Genomic DNA, 23126 nt, shown 5'->3' on the forward strand with positions numbered 1-23126 from the left:
ACTGACAAAAATCATTTCTCTAATATTCTAACCACCCGATTTAAAAGACTTTCCACAAACTGTTCTTCGGACAGGTGTTGGTGGTATGTTTCACTGTTTTTGGAGGACTGATGGCATTTAACTACAACCGTGCACTCCAGGTGTGGGCGATCCCTCTGCTGCTCCTTGCTTTTTTTGCCTACTTTGTAGCCCAGAGTTTTTTATCCGTGTTTGAAACTGTGCTGGATGCCCTCTTTCTGTGTTTTGCTGTTGACCTGGAAACAAATGATGGATCGTCAGAAAAGCCCTACTTTATGGACCAAGAGTTTCTGGTAAGCAAACATTTCACTTGCTGTTGCCATCTCCATCCTCAAAATCTCCAAAGTGTAGAAGACTCGCACATAAAGGGGGCTCATACCTAGCTAGCCTCATTTTCTCTTCCAGAGGGCTCTGTGGCCTGACCGGAGTTCCGGAGGTTCGGGTTGTTTCCTGAGGCTGAACCAACTTGCCTTATTGAATCCTTCTCCCTGGAGAGAAGTGAAGCTGAATGACTATGGACCACATGGCCTTGGGCAGGCTTTCTGGACACAGCAGGCCAAGTCCCTTTGGTGCTACAGGCTTGGTCTGGCCTATTGGGTGGCCTGGAGGTTTAACAGTTGATCTTTCTCCAAAGCTTTCTCACCTCCTCAAGCATCATTTCACCCCTCTGCGTTTTAGGGGACACACGTGGCACCCTCTGTGCCAGTATCCACAGATCTGTGGTCCTTAGGCCCCTTGTTAACCGAGGCCCACCCAGGAAAAGCCGCGCCCTGTCAAGTCCCACACCACCTCTATCTGGAAAGAGCAGGCGGCTGTTTCCAACACAGTCGTTGCTTACTTGTCTTATCAGGTGTAGACAGGGATATTTTAACAACTGAATGAAGCCTGTGTGTTGTCTGGATCAAGTGATGTTTTTAGTCATTTTCTTCCACTCTGGTGCCATAAAAGATGTTAAAGCCTTTTGCTTTTTTTTTTGAGATTTTAAGTAATCTCTCTACCCAGCATGGGGCTCATACCCACAACCCCAAGATCAAGAGTTGTGGTGCCCAAAAGTCCTTTGGCTTTTAAGCAACATCCAGAGCACTCTTCGGGTCAGCCAGGCCCTGAAGTTTAACAAGCACTTCTCGGGTTTAAAGTTAAATGTATTCTCACCCTCCTCCATATAAAACCTAAAAATACAATAGTACTTTAGTTGTCTGTACCCTAAGGAAATGGTTTCTGATGGTGGCAGGAAGCTAACTGGGGTTTCTTTCTCCAACTTGTACTTTCCTGATTAAAAATCCACTTGGACATCTATCCCCTAAAATATTTTAACTCAACAGCGGAAACTTTTAAGGCTGAAACTCCCCTAAACGATATGGTCAAGTGTTTGCCAAAAGTGCAGAAACGTAACACTGGTCTCACTCATTCTCTCGTTTTTCAGAGTTTTGTGCAAAGGATCAACAGAGTGAACGCGGTGAGGGCACAGGGTGCTGAGCATGCATCGAGGAACGAGGGAACAGAACTCCAGCCCGTGGTGTGATAGGTGCCTGTTGGTTAGTTGTCCCTGGAAAGTTGCCTTCTTCTAAGAGCCAACAGAATAAATGGTAAGGCTGATGGACCCTATTCTTTTTCATTTTCGTCATTATTGTTTAGCCATTAGACCACCAAAAAATACCATAAAAGTAGATCCTGGTCCTAATTCAGTGGCTCCTTCCGAATATTTATTCACTTAGGAATATAAAATACTCCCACCCGGTCCCCACCAGCGCTCCTCTGTGCGATGTGGGGGCTGTTCCAGGCTGGACTTAGGATGAACGGGAAGCATGTGTGTCTCCGTGGAATAAGCAAGGGTCAGATCGTGGTCAAAGAAGAGTCTGGACCTTGGCAGTCACGGACCGTGTATGGCAGGCAGGTCCTTTCCGTTTGCTAAGCCTCGGTCTCAGGCACAGACTGTGTCGTCGTGTGGATTCAGTAGAGCAGTGACAGGGCAGTTTAGACCAGCACCTGGGGAAAGAGGACGTTTTAAAATCTGCCTTCACCTACCTGGAAGTCAGCCAGAAAATAATCAGCCTGTGGCTCGTATGAATGTTCAAAAAAAATATTTATTTATAAAAAATACAATGGGATAAGTTTATGCTGAGAAATGCAGCAATAAATACAGTCGAAGAGCACAGAGCAACTCTACATCGATACATTGGCACAAACAGGGAGAGCGGATGCACCGCCCAGACCTGAGCGTCCGCGGGCCGACGCTGGACGCGCTCCTTTAGAAACACCACCCGGGAAAGATCTTGTCAGCGTAGGGAAGAGAATGAGTACACGTATGATCACAAATGCACACGGATCACGACTTTATTTAAAAATTAGCAAACAATACTGTAGAGACATTGATATGTAAATTTCTAAAATGCTGCGTCTTAAATTTAGTTGGCGAAGACCACATGTAGCTCTAAGCATGAGTTTAGTCCTCCATGTAGAAACCAAACCAAACACTAAACTGTTAAAAAAAAAAAAAAAAAAAGCTTCCTATTGTTTGAAAATCCCAGTTTATTCAGTAGATTGTAAAAATGCATAGGTCTCGGATAAGAGAATTGGCTGTACAAGCGTACTCCCCTTTCACAGTATTCCTTTTTACTTCATATGCGAGTTATTGCTTCTGCTGTAGGATTGAACTGTTACAGCACTAAAAGGCAACTATTTAGGGAAGAGGCAGGAAAAGGAAAAGGGAATGTGTGTAAGGCAATATTTCTTTTAGGTACAATAAGCGTAATAGTGTTTTAGGAAGACAAGATAAAAATTACTCAAGGCTAGCTTGGTTCTCACTGGATAAAAACAATGGGCTAAATACTGAGCTCCTTGTATCGATCTAATAATCAATGCCTTGGTCGCCGTATTGGTACTCTCTGGGGTAGTCATCTTGGTACTCTCCGTGATATTCATCTGGGTATTCTGCCTGATAATCACTATCGCTAATTTCAGACCCATTGGTTCCTGTTCCTTGGCTTCCGTTGTGAATGACCGGTTCTGTGGGAGCGGCACAGTATTTGGGATCATATACTTGCCGCCCAAGCCCATACACGCTCATTCCTTTCTGGGAAGCAACTTTGTTGGTTCCCATCTGTAGAGAAATTGTCGAGTTGTCCACTGGTTGTAATGTTAGCTTCTGATCATAGATGTCTCTTCTGGTGCCTGGTGCTAACATCCCCGCCTGGTATTAGAACAGAGGAGAAAAGTGAAAACCGCAGCTCAAGTCTGTTCTTGTGAATATTCTATAAATTATGAAATTCACACTGAATGGGAACAGCTCGATAAGCAAGCTTATCGAGTAATCCTGATGCCCAATCTTTCCTAGGAAGCAGTATTAACTGGCTTTCAGGTTAGACCAGCCTTTCTGTTCAGATCCTCGCCAAACTAGCTGACTTTTAGTTTTAGGTTTCTCGTACATAAATGGAGAAAATACCACCCACTTGAGATGTGGGAGAGGATTAGATAGAAGTAAAAAATGTAAAAACACAGCCTAGTGTGGGCGGCCTGGAAAGCTACAGGTCCTAGTACCAACTAGGACCACATACACTCTGCAGGCCCTCCACTTGAGAAGCTCTTCACACATTCCGCAGAAATGTTGCCAGCCAGCCCATAAGGACTTCTGTCTCCAAAAGCCAGCCATGATGCAGTTAACTCATACCTCATTTCTCCATTTATGCCAAGCAGACACTTCCAGACTTAACTGGTAAAAAAGCAGACCTGAATGAATGGCAGCTTTGAGAGACAATGTCACATGGGGCAGGACGTGTTCCAGGAAGGGAACACAACACACCTCATCTTGAGGTCCTGAGGAAGAAGCTTTTCCACAGCTTCTCTCCACTCCTGTTGGACAGGAGGCCTGCCTGCTCCCCAGCAGTTAAGGGAACCTCCGTGTGAGGGGCAGCTGCTCTGTTTTGAACAAGGACGTACTTGCATCTGGCAGGGTGTCAGAATACCGGCGTCCTCCCCAGGCTACAGTTCCACCCACTCCAGTCACAGTTAACAGGGATGCTGGCTGAATCCTTCTCAGAACACCAGATAATTGTACCTACCCAGTTAATTAAGGGATCCTATAAAAATAATAAGAGTCCGAGGCATTAGAATGAGCAACTTACTTAGACCTGGAGCAAGAACTAAACTGGCCATAATATCTTTTTTCTTCTGGTTAGGTAGAAAGGCTGGCTGTTCTAACTGCCAACAAAAGCCATGAGCCACACACCATATTTATGTTGCTGCAGAAAAGGTCCTCTGATTCTTTTGTTTTCAGCAAAACCTACTTTCCTGAAGGAGTATACTCGCTAAATACACCATACAAAAACACCCTCCTCTGAACTTAGTTAATAAGAATGAGGTAAGTGCTCATTTAAATAGTCCTTCTATACTCTTTGTAGCAAATATGAAAAGACACTGCTTACCTGGCTGGCTCCTTTGTTGGTGCCCATCTGCAGACTAATTGTGGTCTGGTCAAAAGGTTTATCGGTTTGCATTTTGGGATCATAAAGATGCCTCCTGGTCCCATAGGCAGTCATACCCGCCTGGCTGGCGCATTTGTTGGTTCCCATCTTTTAAGTTAAAAATTAAATGAGCACTGATTATCTGAAGTCCACAACATCTATGATAAGCAAAACTTTCTGTTCTACTAAAAAGATCGAGGGGTAAGACAGACAGGTCCCTTTTTGTGCTGAGGCCAGCAAGATACAAAATCTCTATGCTCTCGCAAATTTCAAGGTGCTCACTTTAAAAAGAAAATTTCCATCAAGTTTTTAGAGGGCAGAATTATGGATAATTAATTTCTTCTGCTCCTCTCTACTGTCTACAGCAGAGAGAAGCAAGTCAGGGGGGACCTGCTTCAGCCATATAAAGGGACAGATGCACTCTCAGCAAGGCCCTATGCTTCTCTACTCCAGATGTTTACAGAAAACATTGACAGCAAATGCCAGGTGTCTTCTCTGGCAGCTCAACAAGGGCTTCTTTAAAGTTTCATTAAAATCACCACCATCTTTGTGGGAAAAGAGGCACATAGAAGGAATAAGGAACATAAAGTTCAGAGGAACAATAATTCTCTTCTCCACTGAGAATATGGCTTTAAGACCGACTGGTAGACCCAGTTCTACTGGTTGGGGACACATTTCTGTTCGTCTTTTTCCTTGAAAGGGAGGGGAAAAAATCATTGCAATCCTACCACCCAGATATTAGCTGTAAACATCTGTGCATCTCCTTCTAGGTTTTTTATCTTCTGTTATGTGTGTATATATCAAGCACGTGCATACAAAAGCCATGCCTACAAATATATATGCATGTGCGTCTTTAAAATTGTGATCCCACGGACTGCAGTATTTTATAACCTGGTTTGTTTTCCTTCATCTTGGAATTCTTGTCCGTCATTATTACCTTACTCTAGAGTTTCTTTTTGTTGTTATAATTTAACCAAATGACTACTGTTTGGAATTTCAGGTTTCCAGTTTTTTAACCAGATACAATTTCGTTCTGTACAAAATTAAATCCACCTCACATAGATTCAGTCAACAGAGGGGCAGGTATCAGACATAGTAAAGTCCATAGCATATTAGACATTGAGCAGTGGTGATTTTAAGGGGGGAGTTGAAAAAACAAAAAACAAAAAACACAAACCTGAACTAAATATTTCTACTAGTGCTTGGCTACTGTATCGTGCAAGTAAATGCCTTGGGCATTAACGCTTTGTAAAATGGCCTCATTTGGTCAATAATGTTTAGGAATTTGTAAAGTACATTTTCTTAAAAAATAAAGACAACGTAATTGGGGAGAAAATCATTTCCTAGAGAAACAACTGTCAAGTCTGAAGGCATGCCGGAGGTTTCCAGCGGTTTCTTCTAAAACCATCATCACTATCTCATGGGCTTTAAATGGACATAAATTATATAAACTATATATTCATCCCCAAAACCTACATAAAGGTATACCTTATCCATCCCTTACTCATGAGAGACACCCTCTGCACATAGTAAGAATTAATGATACTAAAGAAGTGACTGATGAAAGCAGTAAACACATTACTTACCTGCAAACCAATTACACTTTGGCCAGCTTTTAATTTTCCTTCATCAAAACGTCTTGTTTGTTTTTCAGCATACTTGACTCCAATGTCAATGGTTGTATGGAATCCTTTTGTTTTAGCCTAGACAGAAATTCACATACTAACTAAAAAGGAAGACTGAAATGGAGATTCTGCCAACGGTTTTTTCACAGAAGGAACAAGAAAGAAATGATACCATCCAGAGATAAAGGCTTACATTAGGTAATAAATTCTCAAACTAGTGGTGAAAAACCTACTTAAGGCCATTACTATACATGTAGCTCCAAAATGTATTCTGATTAAACTCTCTTATGAGGCAGCTGATGTCAGCAGCCTTTCCACAGAGCTAATCATTATGAAGGAGTCTGTATTCCCATGGGAGATAAAAGACTCACTTCATCACCAACATGGTAGGACTTTTAAATTCAGCCATTAAAGACATATACATACCAGACCTGCCAGGGCCACCAGCGTAGTCTGAACCTGGGTCATGTTTCCATTCTCAAAAAGATCATTTGCTTCAAATATGTCATGCGGCTTCATGCCATAAGCCTGAATAGCTTTAATAAAGTTGCCAATATTCTCCAACTATAAAGGAATATAAAGAGTCATATAACTTTGGGATCCAAATACGGACATTCACGTTATCTAAGAATTCTAAATCTTCCTGACTAGTTAGTTGTAAGATGCCAGGCAGAAAGCTACATAGCAAGGTTTCTTGGCCAGATACATACTAAGCACAGCTTTTTCTGGAAAAGGAAAGTGTGAAGAGTATTTCATAGTGGGTTAATATTTTTATGCAGTCACTTTTTTTTTCAGTTCTTTGAGGGCAAGGTCGTCCTTCCAATGTTTTTAAGAATACTGTGATTCTGTCAGAGCTATCCAGGGCTAAAATTCTGTCAAACAGTACATGATTACTCACATTAATAATTTATGCTTTAAGTTACTAAATGCTGTTTTCCTTATATCAAAACACATACTTAAAACATCCAGCTTTACTTCATCACACACATTCACGAACTAAGACGGCTTAATATGGTGTTCGACAGTCAACCATTAGCGGTTATGTTAAACTCCTTGCCTTTTCCCCTCATCTGTCCTTACGGTCTAGGTTGTATTTCTCCATAGAAGCTGTGTTCAATCCTCCCTGAGAGCAGACAGACTAAGCATAAGAAAACTTGTAAGCTAAGCATCTAATCGGCACAAAACTAATTCTAAATAATTATAAAAGCAAAGTAAAAAGAAAATATATAGCCAAATTTCTGCTAAAATGTCCATTTTTAAACAAATCAAGTTTTTGCTGCATACAGAGTAACTGGAGGTTGTTACCTGAGGCCAGTTTAAGGAAGACTCATTAACCTTCTTCACTGAGCCTGGCTGTAGCTTGTTTATGAGCCTGAAAAGCAAAGTGTAGGTGACATTTATTGTTCACACAAAATCAAGGACTGACAGGTAAAGCTGGTTCCTTTCACAACAGTAAAGGAATCATTACAAACATTTGTGAAAGGTCAAGGTTTGACACCCTGGATCAGGAAGGACCGGAAGAACAGAAATGGCCACAACTTACTCGCAGAGGATGATGCCATCTTTTAAGCCCAGCTGAAAGTTGGTGCCAATGCTCATGCCTGTCACCTCTTCTATCCAGTTTCGAAGATCTTCTTCTGCCTGATGGTCGTATTTGGAAGCGATCTGAAATACAAGCCAGCCAACTTTGGAAGAATATTCACTAAAGCATCAAAAACGGCTGACTTCAACGTGCTCTTTTATTATCCATTAAGACCACGACCGTGACATGCAGTAAATTATACTCATTGGAGTTCATTGGCAAATCTAACCAACTATTACAGCTCCAGTAACTCATAATAAATTCAGGGGTAAGGTGGTTGTTATTCAAAATGTGACTAGTACATGGAGAGAAAATGGGATAGAGAAGGAGAAATGACGGATCAAGAAAAGACAGATTTCCACTCAAGACACACAGGAAGCGACAAGAATTAATAGCATATGACAATAGGGTACCAGCCATATTAAATTTTCAAGATTAAGTCATTAATTACCACATCCCCCCCCCAAAAAAGAGGGCGGTAGAATTCTGACACGTGCAACTATTTTTACACAGTATCTTAACTGCCAAGACCCCTCAGTCCCATATTTTTGCTTCCTGCTAAGTTCCAGGGTTTCTATACCCTGTTTAGCCAAGTGTACACTGTGCATGTACACACATGCACACACGCCTGACTCGCACTAATTACTGTCCCTGCAGGTACAGCGTTGGAGCTCTGTGTAGTGTCTACCAGCCTACAGACTCTGCCCAGCAGTCACTTTTAGACCGTGAGGACCTAACACTGTGCCTGAAATCCAAACATTTAGTAAAACTAAAAGAAAATTTAACTCTTTACTTACTTGGCAACACAGATGCTACACGATCATACATGCTAAAACCTACTACACAGAGATTTTTCAAAGATCTCTTCATACTCAGACCAGAAACCTCAATTAAAAAAAATAAAATTTACCCAAAATATTGTTAAAAATCACACACTCAAGCTCTCAAGCTAGTCCTTGTCCTAGGAATATTAAAGAGGCTGAGCAGCCAATTAAGGAGAAGACCACAGCTGGAAAGAAGAGATGAGGTGTCACTTTCCTTCTCATTACGCAGGTGAAAAGGCCACCAAGACGCAGACAACCCCCAGGGGATGGAGACTATGACACGCTTGGAACTATTTCCATCCATGGAAATGGGAATGAACACAGAAACATCTGCGTCCATAAAACGTGATTAGGTTTTATTACTAAAATGAAGAGTCTGATGACATTTTTGTTATGGAGAGGGCCTTCAAGTTCTAGTTCCACAGAGGAACCCTCTCCTCACCACGCTCACCACCAAGAGGGGCGGGCAGACTTTCTGCTCCCCCGCAGAGGGCAGATGATTCCACTCATCACTGTGTCTGTTAGTGACACAGCAGTCCTCGATGGGTTTTTCCTCCTAAGTTCGAGAAACGGCGCTATGCCTCTGGCAGAATAACGGATAATTTATTGATGCTGTAGATTTACTTAGCCAGAATTAGAAATGGAAATTCAATGAGTTTACATTTAAATCCTGCACAATGTATCCAGGATCAAATTCTGGCCTGGATGTTAGTTTATAAAAGACAAGTCAGGCACAATGTAAAGCTAGTGCACAACGTGTGTTCATCGCCTGCCCTCTAGGACCTCCATCTCCTGAAAAACACATTCATTCTGATTCCCTGCCGGGCTGGGTTATACTGGCACCTGGATGTGGGAACAGGAAAAAAGGAGATTAGTGATGCTGGAAGGTGTTGCCAAAGGGACACTTGCTTCAGGTAAGCAGCAGGAAGGAGCCATCACTGCTCTAGTAATACCTCAGAAACAGATTTTCAGATAACGAATGTATCTCCCCCAACATATGGGACATACCTATCTACACAATGGTACCTTTAGAAAACAGAATAAATAATCTGGTGGCAAAGATTTTAAGACTTGGCTCTATTTTCACACTGGATTCTTGTTCTAAGTGACTAGAACAAAAACTATAAATGTGGGCAGTGGGGAAGGGTTACGGTATGGATGGAAAGGGAAAGGCAAAGAAGAAAACCAAGGACTCCTTAAGCATCAGCTGTAGAAAGCAATCTGGAGTTGAGTATTTTTCAAAAGCAAAGCACTCTCAGAAGTTCATTTCAATGAACCTCAAGACTAACAGGGTAATCTAGGGTAGGAGGGGTTCGACCTTGGCTCTGAGTTGGCTCCAGCCATCCTGCTAGGGCCACAGTTCATAGTTAATCCATCTAACTAACGTCTAATCCATTTCTTGTCTACACAACAAGAAAGTTGAATTGCATGAGTACACGAGGTCTCTTCCCAGTCGAAGTTCTCTAAGCCGTTTGGTCAACCAGCAAAAATTATAAGGAAATTCGTTCTCCTTTAATTTTTTCAAACGTAGAAATGAAGTTACGTTGGAAGAGTTTTGGGTTGTTTTGGGGGAGAGGAGACCAAATGAGACCGTATTATTCAACAACAACAACAAAAAAATAAAAGCATATTTATGTTTTATATATTCAAATGCATCTGACAGATTCCATGTTGTGCCCCAAACCACAGAGTGATTATATATCTAACTTTAAATTTCCTAGAGCCAGAGAGAACTTCATCTTCTCTGTTAACTGTTCTCATCAAGGGAGTGATGAGAGAACAAGCACTGAAATCAGCTGGACCCAGAGTTCAAATCCTGACTCTACCACTGACCAGTTGCAAGATGGGGCTCTGGCCAGCTGACCCTGTCTCTGGCCTTCATTAGTGGAGTAGCACTTGCACAGAAAAAAATTCCTAAGCACATACATGCAAAGCTCAAGCCCCCAAGTGGTAAACTAAAAATAAAGAGATGGTATGCATCCACATTTTGTGACTGCTGGTTCTGGCATAGGGTCTTCCTTTATGTGAAGGGGCAGCAAGGATTTTTCTACCCAAATACTGCTATTATGTTTTAAATAAGTGAGCTTCCTGCAGACAGGCCTGATAAACAGAATTCAAAATTTGAGAGTAGGTACTTGTTTTTTAAAATAAAGTTTACAATGAAAAAAAAAAAAAAAATCCCGTGAAATCATCTAGGCGAAAAGTGTACTTCAAATTGTCTTTTAGCTGCTGGCCTGCAGCACTGTTCCGTAAGACACGGAAATTGGGAGCATTTCCTATAAAAAAGTGTAGCAGAACACAACCCAAGCGAATGTGGTTATGTTCTTTAACTACACAGGTTTTTTAAACTATTCGATATGCACAACTTTTTTTTTTTTTTAAGATTTTATTTATTTATCTGACAGACAGCACAGGTAGGCAGAGAGGCAGGCAGAGAGAGAGAAAGGAGGAAGCAGGCTCCCTGATGAGCAGAGAGCCCAATGTGGGCCTCGATCCCAGGACCCTGGGATCATGACCTGAGCTGAAGGCAGAGGCTTTAACCCACTGAGCCACCCAGGCACCCCGATATGCACAACTTTTAAAGTTGAGGGACTGAGAGCAACTAAAAATAACAAGCTTTGGCCAATACAAGTTATTCACTATTTCCATCTAAAAAGCTTTATTTTCTGAACATCGTGCAGAAAAATGTGGACGTTTTCTTCTTGAAACAAGAAAATTAGCTTAAAAAATTACTTCATTAATACACTGTGGAAATTTCACTCTGACTTGTTTAAAAATCACTCTTCCAAGTTATTTATAAATATCGTTTTCTTTGCTCTTCTCCAAGATTTATTTTCTCTGATCCTCCCAAGCCACTTTCTCAGAATTTCTGCCAGGGGCCTTTGGAGTGCACAGTAGCCCCCTTTTTCACAGCCATGCCTCCTTCCCCCCCACCCCACAACACCACTGAACACCACTTCTCCAGAGCCCTGCCTCCCCCTGCCTTTCTCAGGAGCAGACGCACTTCCCAGCGACTGACATACCCTGACTAGGCACACTAGCACATCACCTGTGGGCTTCTCCCTGAAGCTCACCAACAGCCCCCTTGCTGGAACACATCAGTCAAGAGGTGGAGAAAATGAGGATGGAAAATGGCCTCCGGGGCACTGGGGCTGGGTGACCGCCCTCCTGCCTGTTCCGCTCCCACCATGCTGGCATCTTCAGTTGCCCCCCTTCCTCCCGCGCTGGGCCTGAAGCTCCAGCTGAACGTGGCATCAGCCTTCTACCCCGTCCCTTCCTCCCTCTGTCCTCAAAACAAAGAGCACCAGTGTGGAGTCACCCTCTAGTTCAAGGGCAGCTCCAACCTGTCTAGCTGCATGACCGTTCTTTTGGATCTCTAAAATAACACTTGCTTAAAAAATAATAATAAACAGTACAATAGTATGTAGAGTGCATTTTCAAGGGGGTAATACTGCTCCCCCAAAGGGGTGAAAGTGGGTTCTTGTGGTGGGCAGTGAAATCCCCCGTAGATGGTACAATCATCTGTGACCCTGCCCAACAAACTCTGTTCCTTGGTACTAAATTTGATGGGAGTCAGGAGGCAATTGGGAAAAACTTCTATAGACTTTCCTTAGGAAAGAGATGATGGAAACAAAGTCGAAAAGCACTGAGACTGTGAAAATGCCCAAGTCTCTCTTCACTTCCTACCCACTATCCTACTCCTTCCCCAGAGACAAGCACCTGTCTTCTGCCACTTCTCCCACGGGCACACATATATTAGGGTGAATCAAGTATAAAACAGCACAATTATCAGGCCACCCTCACAGGCACCAGCCCTGAGGGCCTACGCTTTATAACAGTAAAGGGAGCCTGGAGATCAGATGAAGGCCTGCTGGTTGCCAATAGCCATCCCTCCCAGGCACTGAGGCCTGAGAAGGTCCCCCACCAACATCCCTAAAAGGGGATAAAAGAGCAGTGAGGGACACCAAGCTTCAGAAACATCTCAACAAGAGATCCCTAAGTACAATTCAGTGAAAAGGTGGGGGTGCACCCTGCACAAGGGACCGTGACCATAGAGATACGTATGAGAACTAAGGGCCCTACTTATGCCCAGGGATGGTCTAGAATCTACTAAAGAATGAAGACGTGTCCTTCCTGTATACTCCTCACAATGTATTCTTATCACAGTGCTTGGTAAAACCTGGAAGCAGACAATTCTAGATCACTAGGCTCCCTGTTGCACGCCACCAAGATAATCCAGCATTACTCCAAACCCTCTAAGTACGATCCCATTCAATGCAGCTCCCCTCTCTTTCAAGTGTTCCTGTGTCATGGATTTTTTTTTTTTTTTAAGATTTTATTTACTTATTTGAGAAAGAGGGAGCACGAGCGGGGAGAGGGGCAGAGGGAGAGAGACAAGCAAACTACCTGCCCAACCGGCAGCCCACCCCTGAGGCCCAATCCACATGCATGCATGTAAAGCAGTGGAAAGGAGAAGGACAAGCAGACTCCATGCTGAGCACGGAGCCCCATGCAGGGCTCAATCCCACGACCCTGAGATATGACCTGAGCCAAAATCAAGAGTCGGACGCCCAATCAGCTAGGTCACCCAGGCGCCCCAACAAATACCTATTAATAAGGTGTGTTAAGACATTTGCAAAATAATAACAACAACAATAATGTAGGCTATTTAAAATAAAAGAATAGAGGGGAGCCTGGTTGTTTTCAGTTGATGGGGCACATGACTCTTGATCTCAGGGTTTTGGGTTTGAGCCCCATGTTGGGTGCAGAGATGACTTAAAAATAAAACCTTAAAATAAAGAACAGAACCCACTGGGACTACCACTGTCAAAGGGCCAAAAAGATTCCCATCTGAAATACCATGATGCCTCTTCCCTCTTCATTATCTGCCATTCTTGAACCTCATGCAAGACAATGAACAGGCTTTAACATTTTCTAGCCTACTTAACCCCCCACCCCATATACACACCTTTGCAAATTTTTAAGGTATCCATTCACATTATAGATACAACAAACAAGATCATAGGCCTTGAAGTCAAACTTTTAAAAGTTCCCAAAACTGTGTTCCCAATTCTAGTGTGACCTAAATAAGTAACCTAATCCTGATCACCGCATTTCTGATAGGTAGTCTTCCTTCCAGGACCACTGTGAGCACGAAGTTGGTTCCACAGGTAAGGAAGGGCACATCTCCATGCCTGACACATCGAGTTAATGCTCTCCTCTTATATGAGCTTGAGTACAGAGGTACAAAGCTTTCTATTAACCAAACCCCACTGCCACCTGTTCACTTTATTGTCTACAGTTCAAAAAGTTCCACTGGGACTCATCTGGGATACCACACATCACCACTCATCCCAAAGCTCACTCCTGCCTATCTTTGCATCCCAAATTCTCATTTTTTCAGATGACTGCTAATGGAAAGGATGAACTAACTACTTTTTAAAAAGCAGAAATTCTTTCTTACGGGGTAGAGGTGGGAATTCTAGAGAAAATCCCTTTACATTTGGTATAAGAAGGTCAAGGTAGATTGCATGCCTTCCTCCAGGTCACTACAAAATCTGAGACTCTATGGTGTGAACTGTGCTTAAGATCTGATGGGGAATGCTTATATATTCCAGAGCTGTGGAAAACCATATTTGTCTCAGATAAACAGGAAGGACACGTAAGAGCTTTTTTCCCCCAACTGAAACTCTGGAAACTCAAAGTTAACATCCCTGCTGGTGAGTTTCTTAGAGAAACCAGAGAAACTTCCAACCTTGTGCCCATGTCGCTTTGCTGTGCTTTATCCAAATGAACCTTTGTGAGCAGACTGCCATTCAGCTTCACATGGATCATCTTGCCTACAATTTTGCTTAGAAAAACCAAGTCCTCCAGGACTGCACCATGCACGGCTGTCAAAGTGCGGATACTGGGACACTTTTGCTCATTTTTTGTATGGCCGTTTTCAAGTTGGTGGAGGCAGAATTCTCCTCTGAGCAATAAAGACAACATAACATGCTTCCCAGTGAACTTCTCCAGTTTACAGACTAGCCGAACTTGGATTTTCTGGAAAGATTTCAGTTGAGGAATGGGAACAAAGATGATAATCTTCCAACCACCGCCAACTTCTGTTTCCTTGGCTGCTGTTATATTCAGCTCCTTTAGCCGGGCTCTGAGGGGCCACTGCCTCTCCAGCTCAAGGAAGGCCTGGCAGATGCTAGACTCGAACTCATCCAGCTTCTTGCCATTGGGCCTTAGGATCTTCCTGTGGAACTGAATGAACATGGCCTTCTCCTCGGTGAGAGCACCGGCCTAGGAAGAGCCTACGAGTATTTTCAAAGTCGGGTCCTTCTCTCAGAAGGACAGCCAGACCTTCAGATACAGCATATGGCACCAGCACAATTTTTTTCTCTCCAAATACGTATACGCAAATAAATACAAAGACATTATGATTCAATGTGCCAATACTATGAAACTGACAAAGTTTTTGAAATAACCTAAGAGGAGTTGGGCCAGTGCCTAAAGCAAACAACATAACTAATAAACGATTAAGAAAATGCAGAATAAAACAGAATGTCAATTTTGTCTTCTCGATCTAGAAACCGACCTTCAGACTACACTAAAATATACATAGTTCAAAGTTGGACTTTGAATGCAAAAAACAAAAACTCCCATCAAAAAGGGGACATAAGACACAAAGAGACATTTCCCCAAAGAAGACATACAGATGGCCAACAGATACATGACAAGATGCTCAACATCGGTTATCATCAGCAAAATGCTAATTAAAGCTGCAATGAGATACCATCTCATGCCGGGCAGAATGGCAAAAATCAAAAACACAAGAAACGAGAAGTGTTGGGCGAGGATATGGAAAAAAAGGAAACTCTCTGCACTGTTGGTGGAAGTGCAAACTGGTGCAGCCACTGTGGAAACCAGTATGGAGGTTCCCTCAAAAGTTACAAATAGAGCTACCCTCTGATCCAGTAATTGCACTACTGGATATTTACCCCAAAAATACAAAAACACTAATTCAAAAGATACATGTACCCCATGTGTTTAGCAGCATTATTTACCAAAGACAAATTATGGAGGCAGCCCAAGTACACATCCATAGATCTACAAATAAAGAAGGGGTTGAGGTGCCTGGGTGGCTCATTCGGTTAAGTGGTTGCCTTTGGCTCAGGTCATGCTCTCAGGGGTCCTGGGATCAAGTCCCACATCAGTCTCCCTGCTCAGTGGGGAGCCTGCTTCTCCCTCTCCCTCTCCCTCTGCCTACTGCTCCCCCTGCTTGTGCTCTCTCTCCCTTTCTGTCAAATACATAAACTCTTAAAAAAAAAAAAGTGGTATATATACTAATATACACACACACTGATGTACCTGTGTATGCAATGGAGTATTACTCAGCCTAAAAAAAGAATCAAATCTCACCATTTGCAATGATGAAGTAGAAAGTATTATGCTAAGTGAAATAAGCCAGTCAGAGAAAGACAACCATATAACTGTGTGAAACAAAAACGAGGAAAAAAAATGAGCAAAGGAGTTTAAAAAAAAGAAAGAAAGACACAATCCAAAAAAAAAAACCAGACTCAACTATGGAGAACAAATGGACAATTACCTGAGGGGAGGGGGATGGGGATTGGGCGGGGGGTTGAATACTGCACAGCTGCAACTAATACAACACTGTATGTGAACTAACCTGGAATTAAAATTATAAAAATAATAATAAAAAGACATCTTAAATAAATAAAAGTTGTACTTTGAAATTTCAAATCTCAACAAGTAGGAGTCACACGTAGAGGCTGGATTCCCAGAAGAATCTAGACTCAGAAAGAACGATGAACAAAGATGCACATATTAAACAGCTGGGTATGTGAGAAACCTCGACAAACCAAAGGAACAGGAATGTAGATGTGGGGCCGCTGCACCCTGACCCCCACCCAAAAGGTAAGGGTGTCTCTAGTACGGACCAAAGAACCTGCTGGCATGCTAGACGGGCTCCTGGAGAGAGGGTGTGCAGGGACCTGGGGAGGCGGTGCCGAGGGGAGGCAGTCATCCGTCACCAGGGGCCAGCACACCTATGGCAAGCCATGTGCAATGTGCCGATGTCCTCTCCATGGGAGCAGCACAGGCTTCAGTCCTCTTGTACCCCTAGAGCGCGTGCCTGCTGCATGTGGCCCACAGTGGGTACTCAACAAATGACTTTTCATCCACTGACAGAAGGACCCAACGAGAAAAATGCTACAGATTTAAAGATCTATCTTGTTTCGGAAAGGCATCTGCATTTGAATGCTGCTGGTTTTTATAGGCACCACATCTCCTTGATCTACCAATCTAGTAATCTTAGATGGATCACTAGGGACATATTTGTTTTACTTTCTCATAAGAGTCCCTATGTCTATGGCACTCCTTATGGCCAGCTCAGTAACTCTAGAAGCAGGGCCCGCTCGGAAGCAACAACTGTGCCCACTGTGCTGACCTGCGTCAGGGCGGGAGGAGTTCCCGGCTTATGTACCTTCAGGCTTAGACTTAGATCTGTTCTCTTCTGGGTTTTTATATTCATATATATAGACAGAGATTTTTTTAAAGATTTATTTATTTGAGAGAGAGGACACAAATGAGGGGGAGAGGGAGAGCGAATCTCAAGCAGACCCCACGCTGAGTACAGAGCCCACCGCGAGGCTCCATCTCAAGACCCTGAGATCAGGACCTGAGCCCAAACAGGGTCGGATGCTCGACAGACTGCAGTACCCAGGTGTCCAGGTCTCTTCGATTCTGGTTAACAAACGAACAACCGGCAACCTGGAAACTGCTGGACATACTTCTGAAACGTACGGAAAATTAAACTGGGAACAGCTCAAAAGAAATGAAGTTGAGATTCAGGAAATCATAGCTTAATTATTCCAGATACATATACATTCCTACAGCAAGTTGTAGAACTAACTGGTCACGCATACTCCATAAGCTAAACAACTCTAAGAAGCTAACACTGTCTTGGTCTGCAGAGGTCACAATTCTTTATAAAATTCTAGTGTTTGTCTTCTGTGCTTGATAACAGCTCAACGAGGTAACCAAGGAGAGGATTATGTACCTAAAACAGGCATGAGAGGAGTATGTGGACTAGAAAATGTTACATAATCATTGTCACCCTGACTTTATAAAAACCAAAAACCAACCTGCCAAAGCAAGGATTAGACTCCTCTGATAGGAAGGTGCCTCATCTGCCTCATCGCAGTGATGAAAACAGACTGAGTGTGTGCTCTGGAGTCAAACAGAGGAGTTAGTTATAATCCCACCGGACCCTAGCAGGTTCAGCCATATCCGCAGCATGACTGTGATCAGTTCTGAGTACTCTACTCTAAGAGGGGCCACTGACAGACTGACATCAGTTTCCAGAAGAGGCAAACTGAATGGAGAAAAGAGGAGAAAAATCATCCACAGCCCTTACGGAGAGACTGGCCAGCCAGGAGCGGCTATCTAGAACCTGGAAGCGGCTGTGGGGGCCACAGAACAAACAGGCTGGCACCATCTGAACTTTCAGATGAAAATCATATAGGGGTGCCCGGCTGGCTCAGTCAGTGGAGCATGCAACTCTTGATCTTGGAGTTGTGAATTCAAGGCCCACCTCTGGGTGTGGAGATTACTTAAAAATAACAATCTTTAAAAAAAAAAAAAAAAGTCCCATAGAAGAGGAAGTCCATCTATTCTGAATGGCACGCTGGAACTACTAGGGAGGCGCACTGGATCCACACAGGAACTGAGCAAGTGCAGAGTGCCGGCCAAGCACAGCTGGGGGACAAAGCCTGTGGGAAAACATTCTCTTGCTTTGGAAGGAGGCTGGCTGGGTCTTGAATTTGCTGTTGCTGCAGAAATCCTGATGAAAAGGGACTGACCCTGAAGCCCCATGGGCAAAGTAGATGAAAAAGCAGAGATGCTCTTCCAAGCTTTGTTTCCTTCGTCTCACGTCCAGGATCTGAGGCTCTGCCTCACTCCCTGCTCATCAGACCCGCGGGCCTCCGGGGTTTTTACAGCCATCTGCATCTTCAGGCACTTGCATCCTCAGCGGCATCCAGGGCCTCCCATATAACCTGTGAGTGGGCATGTGGACAGCTGGAAGTTGTCCTTTGTTTCTCTAATCACCAGGGACATCATGGCAGTGACATTTCTGTAGCTGTGAAATGCACACTCACTCCTCATCAGTGATACAGCAAGTTTGCTTTGTAGGATGTGTCTTGTGACCTGACAGGGCCATGAAATCCATCTCCAGGCCCCAAGTGTACACTGTATTTGCAAGGAACTCACCTCCACTGAACCGGAAAAACACCCTCTGCTCCCCACATCGCTGCCCACAGTTACAAGTACTCCCAGGTGCCCACCCCAGAGGTGTGTCAAACACACACCACCCCCTCACTCTGAGCTCCTGATGGGCCAAGGGTGGAAAGGAGGCTGAGGAAGAAGCAGGACACCAGCCTTTCAGGCAGCCTTCAATACATCAGGAGCTCCTGTTGGGGGCCTAGCTACATCTCAGCTCATGAATGTCTTTTCTAACTACAGTCACGTCTGTCCGTTTGAGAGAGCTGGCTGTACACCACCAGTGAAGAACAGAGCTCAAATACCTCACCTGAAATACGGGCTAGATGCTGACCAGTGAGATGTCACAGGAGTCTTCCAGAGACGTTAACTGTGCAAGATACCAGGGCCTTTTTCTCAGTGAACATCAGATACAAAATTTCCATCAAAAGGCAGGACAGAATTGCCCAGTTCCTCTTTTTAAAAAAATGTTTCTAACTTACATCATGAAATAGCATATGAAGATATAGGACTCTCAACTTGCTGAGACTCTAAGTAAGTAAAAAGGTCTTGGTTCACTTTACTTTAATGGGGAGTATGAAAAAAGATGAAGTCCAAGTAAGGTTCAAACACCTTCATGTCACCAAGTCCTATACAAGTGCCACCAAAGACAGGATAGATACAAACTAGGCTACAAGCTTCTTACATACTGAAACGAAAAAGGCAATAGTTAACAAGATTGATAGAGTTCCTAAAAATACAAATACAAATAAAAAAGTGTGACCACAGTTCCCTTTTCCAGTTCTGAAGTCCAGGAGGACCCTGGGATAAGGTCACATCTGGACAAGGCTAATTCCACGTCCTACCCGACTGTAACACAAGCTGAGAGCAGGAGACAAAGGTCTCTCGAAGGCTCCGTCTCAAAGGCTTGCTAAAGACACCAGGCGCAGGAACAGAATAAACCCACCTCTGCATCCCTTCCAGACCAAGGGCCAAGGGAATGAGGAGAGAGAGTGGCACACAGGCAGCCAAGGGACCTCAGCAGGACTCAGCAGAAAGAAGTCGCTGGGTCAACAGCCTATTTGGCAGGCCTGGCCCATCTCCTCCCACGGCCACGGCCTGCACCCTTAGCCCTCGCACCTTCTCCCAGCTCCAGGAAGACAAGGTCAGGAGCACAGCTACACCCCTCTTTCACAGGAGAGGGTGAACCCAGCAATGGCACAGGACAGGTCTCCCCCACCTCAGTTGTTTCCCATCCTCTTCCATGTTCTTTCCCGCTTTCCACCAGAACCTTCTTCCCTCCATGGCCTTGGTTCCCCTCACCCTGTGTGTTGAGTCCTTCCCCTTACTTGGTCCATGAGTGGGTACAGACAACCCGCCATCTTATTTGAAACAAGTGCATCTTTTTTTTTCCCAAGTATAGCTGACACACAGTGTTACACAGTTTCAGATGTCCAGCATAGTGATCCCACTTCTCTATACGTTACCCAACGCTCACCACAACAAGCACAGATACATGTATTTTTAAGTAATCTCTACACCCATCTTGGGGTTTGAACTCACGACCCCAATATCAAGAGTCACATGCTCTTCCAACTGAGCCAGCCAGGCACCCCAACAGGCACATCTTTGATTAAACTTGCTGCCAGCTTCCAACACTGTCCTGTTTCTCTTTCATTTCATGACAAACCTCTCCATTTAGTACTTCTTCCTGAAGCCTCTAGAAATTTACTCTACCGAAGACCATCTCCTCACAAGGTCACCAGGGACCCCCTCAATAGCCAAATCCAGTGGTGTGTTTCTGCAGCACTCCAGAAAACCCCTCCAACCTCTCCTCCTGTGGCTTCTTGTTAAAGGGCATCATCCCCAAGTTCCTTCTCTGGCCTGCCTTCTCCCTTTCCCCTTGAAAGCTGCTAATTCTCCCTGAGTTCTGGCTTCTGATTAAAACAGTGAAGAGCATGGGCTCCGGAAGCTGAATGCTCAGGCTGGAGTCCCAGTTCCCCTGTTCCTCACCTGTAAACCAGAGGTCATTAACGGCACTTACATCAGAGAGTTGTTGGGGAGAATCAATGACTTAATTCATATAAACATGAAGGAATTAATAAATGTCAACCCTTATCCTTCTGTGCTTTGCTGGCCATTCCTGTCTGGATACCAAAAAGATTTCCTCTTTTAATTCAATATATCATACAGAACCATCACTTGACACTATTTGACAACCATTTTGATAGAAATCATTCTGACGCTGCCTAGGCTTTTATTTTAAAAACCACTCGTTATTTGGGATGCGTGGGTGGCTCAGTTGGTTAAGTGTCTACCTTCGACTCAGGTCATTATCCCGGGGTCCTCGGATTGAGCCCCATGTTGAGCTCCCTGCTCAGTGGGGAGTCTGTTTCTCTCTCTGCCCCTCCCCCTCCTCCTAGCTCATTCTCTCTCTCTCAAATAAATAAAATCTTTAAAAGAAGAAAAAAACTACCTGGGGTACCTGCATGGCTCAGTCTGTTAAGCGCATGCCTTCAACAAAGGTCATGATCCCAGGGTCCCAGAATTGAGCCCCGCACTGGGCTCCCTAATCAGTGGGAAACCTGCTTCTCCCTCTCCCAGCTCTGGTGCTTACACGTGCTCTCTCTCTCTCTCTCATGCTTGTTCTCCCTCTCTCAGATAAATAAATAAAATACATATTTTTAAAAGTCTGCTCATTATCAAGTAATTCGTAAAAGATGCCCCCACCTCACTCTGCTGCCAACTCTCACCTGAGTGGTGGGGAGGTGGCAGAGAGAATAGGTGTCGCCAATGTCAGTGACCTGTGACTTCGTAATAATGAACTAAAGCAAGTGACCTGAATTTTGACAAGGCCACTCTGATATAGTTTTGTTTTTGTTTTGTTTTTATCATCAAGAGGAGAACCACCTTCCCTTTCATAACTTTAGTGGGAAGTATAAACTTATTTTTCTAGAGAGTCATTTGGTACTACCTAGAACACTTATGAACGTTGGGTCAAAAGTTATGCTCTTTTCTACACAAGCACTTTTGAAGGAAACATCCGGGAGAAGAGAGGTAATGAATCAATAACGGGGATCCATACGACAGACTCTGATGCAGTTCTAAAATGGTCGACTGATACTCAGAGTTGCACAAGTGGCTGGCTTGGGTAAGGGATACAGGATACTTTCATTTCCATATTTTGGTACCGTCTGCATTCTTCACAGCAAATATTTCATTCACAAAATCAGAGTACAAAGAGAAGAGGTTCCCACAGGCAAGGAAGATGGCGTCATACAGAGATGGCGCATCAAAAAGTCACGGGCTCCACAGGGATTTGGCCCCTGTCAGCCGGGGCTACATCTTCTCCTCCACCAGATGCTCTCCTACCCTCACCCTCCTAAACAAGCCCCGATAGGCATTCCCCACACCATACCCAGAGCCTACAACCCAGAGAGCTGTGCTGCCTGTGGGAGGAGGATTAGCCAGTAGGCTTAGACTCTGCGGCTTCCCATTAAGTCCTCTCCAGTCACGGAGAAGCAAGGGTGCCTGCGAAAGCCACTTCCACCACCACCACCGTAGCTGACTGAGGCACTGGAATAGGCTGCAGAGCTCGAGAAAAAACACTGATTCAAACCAGCCCATGGGGAATCTGCAGTCTCAAAGGGCGTTGCCGGTATGGTTCAGAAGTTCATAATAAGATATTTGGCAGAGATGTCTCAGACTAAAAACACTGTAACTCCACCACTGGCCCCTATAAAAAGAGCCTCCTACGACACCCGTTGTTTTAGAAGGTGCTGTAAGACGGAATGCAGGAAAGGGTATCAACCACGGAGCGGTCGCTGAAAAGAGGAAAAGAAGAAAAATTAAAAATCAAGCCAAGAGAGGAAGAAAATGCAAAATGAAAGCCTGGCTGGCGAAGTGCACGCACGCGTGTGTGGCTGTGTGTGTAGGGGGTTGTGTGTGTGCGAGGCCAAGGTGAGGTGGGGCTGAGGGTCTGATACAACATACAGGTCTCTTAAAAAAGGTAAGGAAAAAGCAGAGACAAATGCTCTCCAGTCTTCAGAGCGGAGAACGGGCCATTCGAGGGAAGGGATGTGGCCATTTGTGAACTCTTGAGAAAGGCCCTAGAGTTCCAGCTTAGCTGCTAAGGGCCAAGGACACGGACAAGCTCACTATGTGATGTTTAACATAAGTATAATTTTTATATTCGATTAGAACCATGATTGCTGTTGCTATTTTTGCATTCAAAGTGGAATCACATGTTTGAATTAGGAGAGACTTAACTACACATGGTACTGATTATTTCCTCTCCTATTTCCTTCCATGTGAAACAAAAGGAGGGAGGAATACTGCACTAGGGAAG

General features: G+C 44.0%; 2 protein-coding genes and 1 pseudogene across 5 annotated transcripts in view; 1 reads left to right on the forward strand and 2 right to left on the reverse strand.

Moving 5' to 3' along the window:
* The window catches only part of SLC44A3 (solute carrier family 44 member 3), a 100093-nt gene extending 98538 nt beyond the window's left edge, over nucleotides 1-1555 (forward strand). For all 4 annotated transcript variants that reach the window (XM_032867178.1, XM_032867180.1, XM_032867181.1 and 1 more), the window contains 2 exons: nucleotides 75-311; nucleotides 1442-1555. In XM_032867178.1, the coding sequence (XP_032723069.1) occupies nucleotides 75-311; nucleotides 1442-1540 (336 nt within the window). In that variant the 3' untranslated portion in view covers nucleotides 1541-1555. The remainder of the gene's footprint in view (nucleotides 1-74; nucleotides 312-1441) is intronic.
* Nucleotides 1556-2334: 779 nt separating this feature from the next.
* The window catches only part of CNN3 (calponin 3), a 28893-nt gene continuing 8101 nt past the window's right edge, over nucleotides 2335-23126 (reverse strand). Inside the window, exons 2-7 of the mRNA XM_032867183.1 lie at nucleotides 7647-7768; nucleotides 7409-7475; nucleotides 6530-6667; nucleotides 6065-6181; nucleotides 4440-4586; nucleotides 2335-3208 (exon numbers count right to left, since the gene is read on the reverse strand). Of these exons, the coding sequence (XP_032723074.1) occupies nucleotides 2867-3208; nucleotides 4440-4586; nucleotides 6065-6181; nucleotides 6530-6667; nucleotides 7409-7475; nucleotides 7647-7768 (933 nt within the window). The 3' untranslated portion in view covers nucleotides 2335-2866. The remainder of the gene's footprint in view (nucleotides 3209-4439; nucleotides 4587-6064; nucleotides 6182-6529; nucleotides 6668-7408; nucleotides 7476-7646; nucleotides 7769-23126) is intronic.
* On the reverse strand, nucleotides 13983-14773 carry LOC116873435 (annotated as a pseudogene).

This window comes from Lontra canadensis, unplaced genomic scaffold (genome assembly GCF_010015895.1).
Source record: "Lontra canadensis isolate GAN:19392208 unplaced genomic scaffold, GSC_riverotter_1.0 scaffold33, whole genome shotgun sequence".
In the NCBI taxonomy this organism is placed as follows: Eukaryota; Metazoa; Chordata; class Mammalia; order Carnivora; family Mustelidae; genus Lontra; species Lontra canadensis.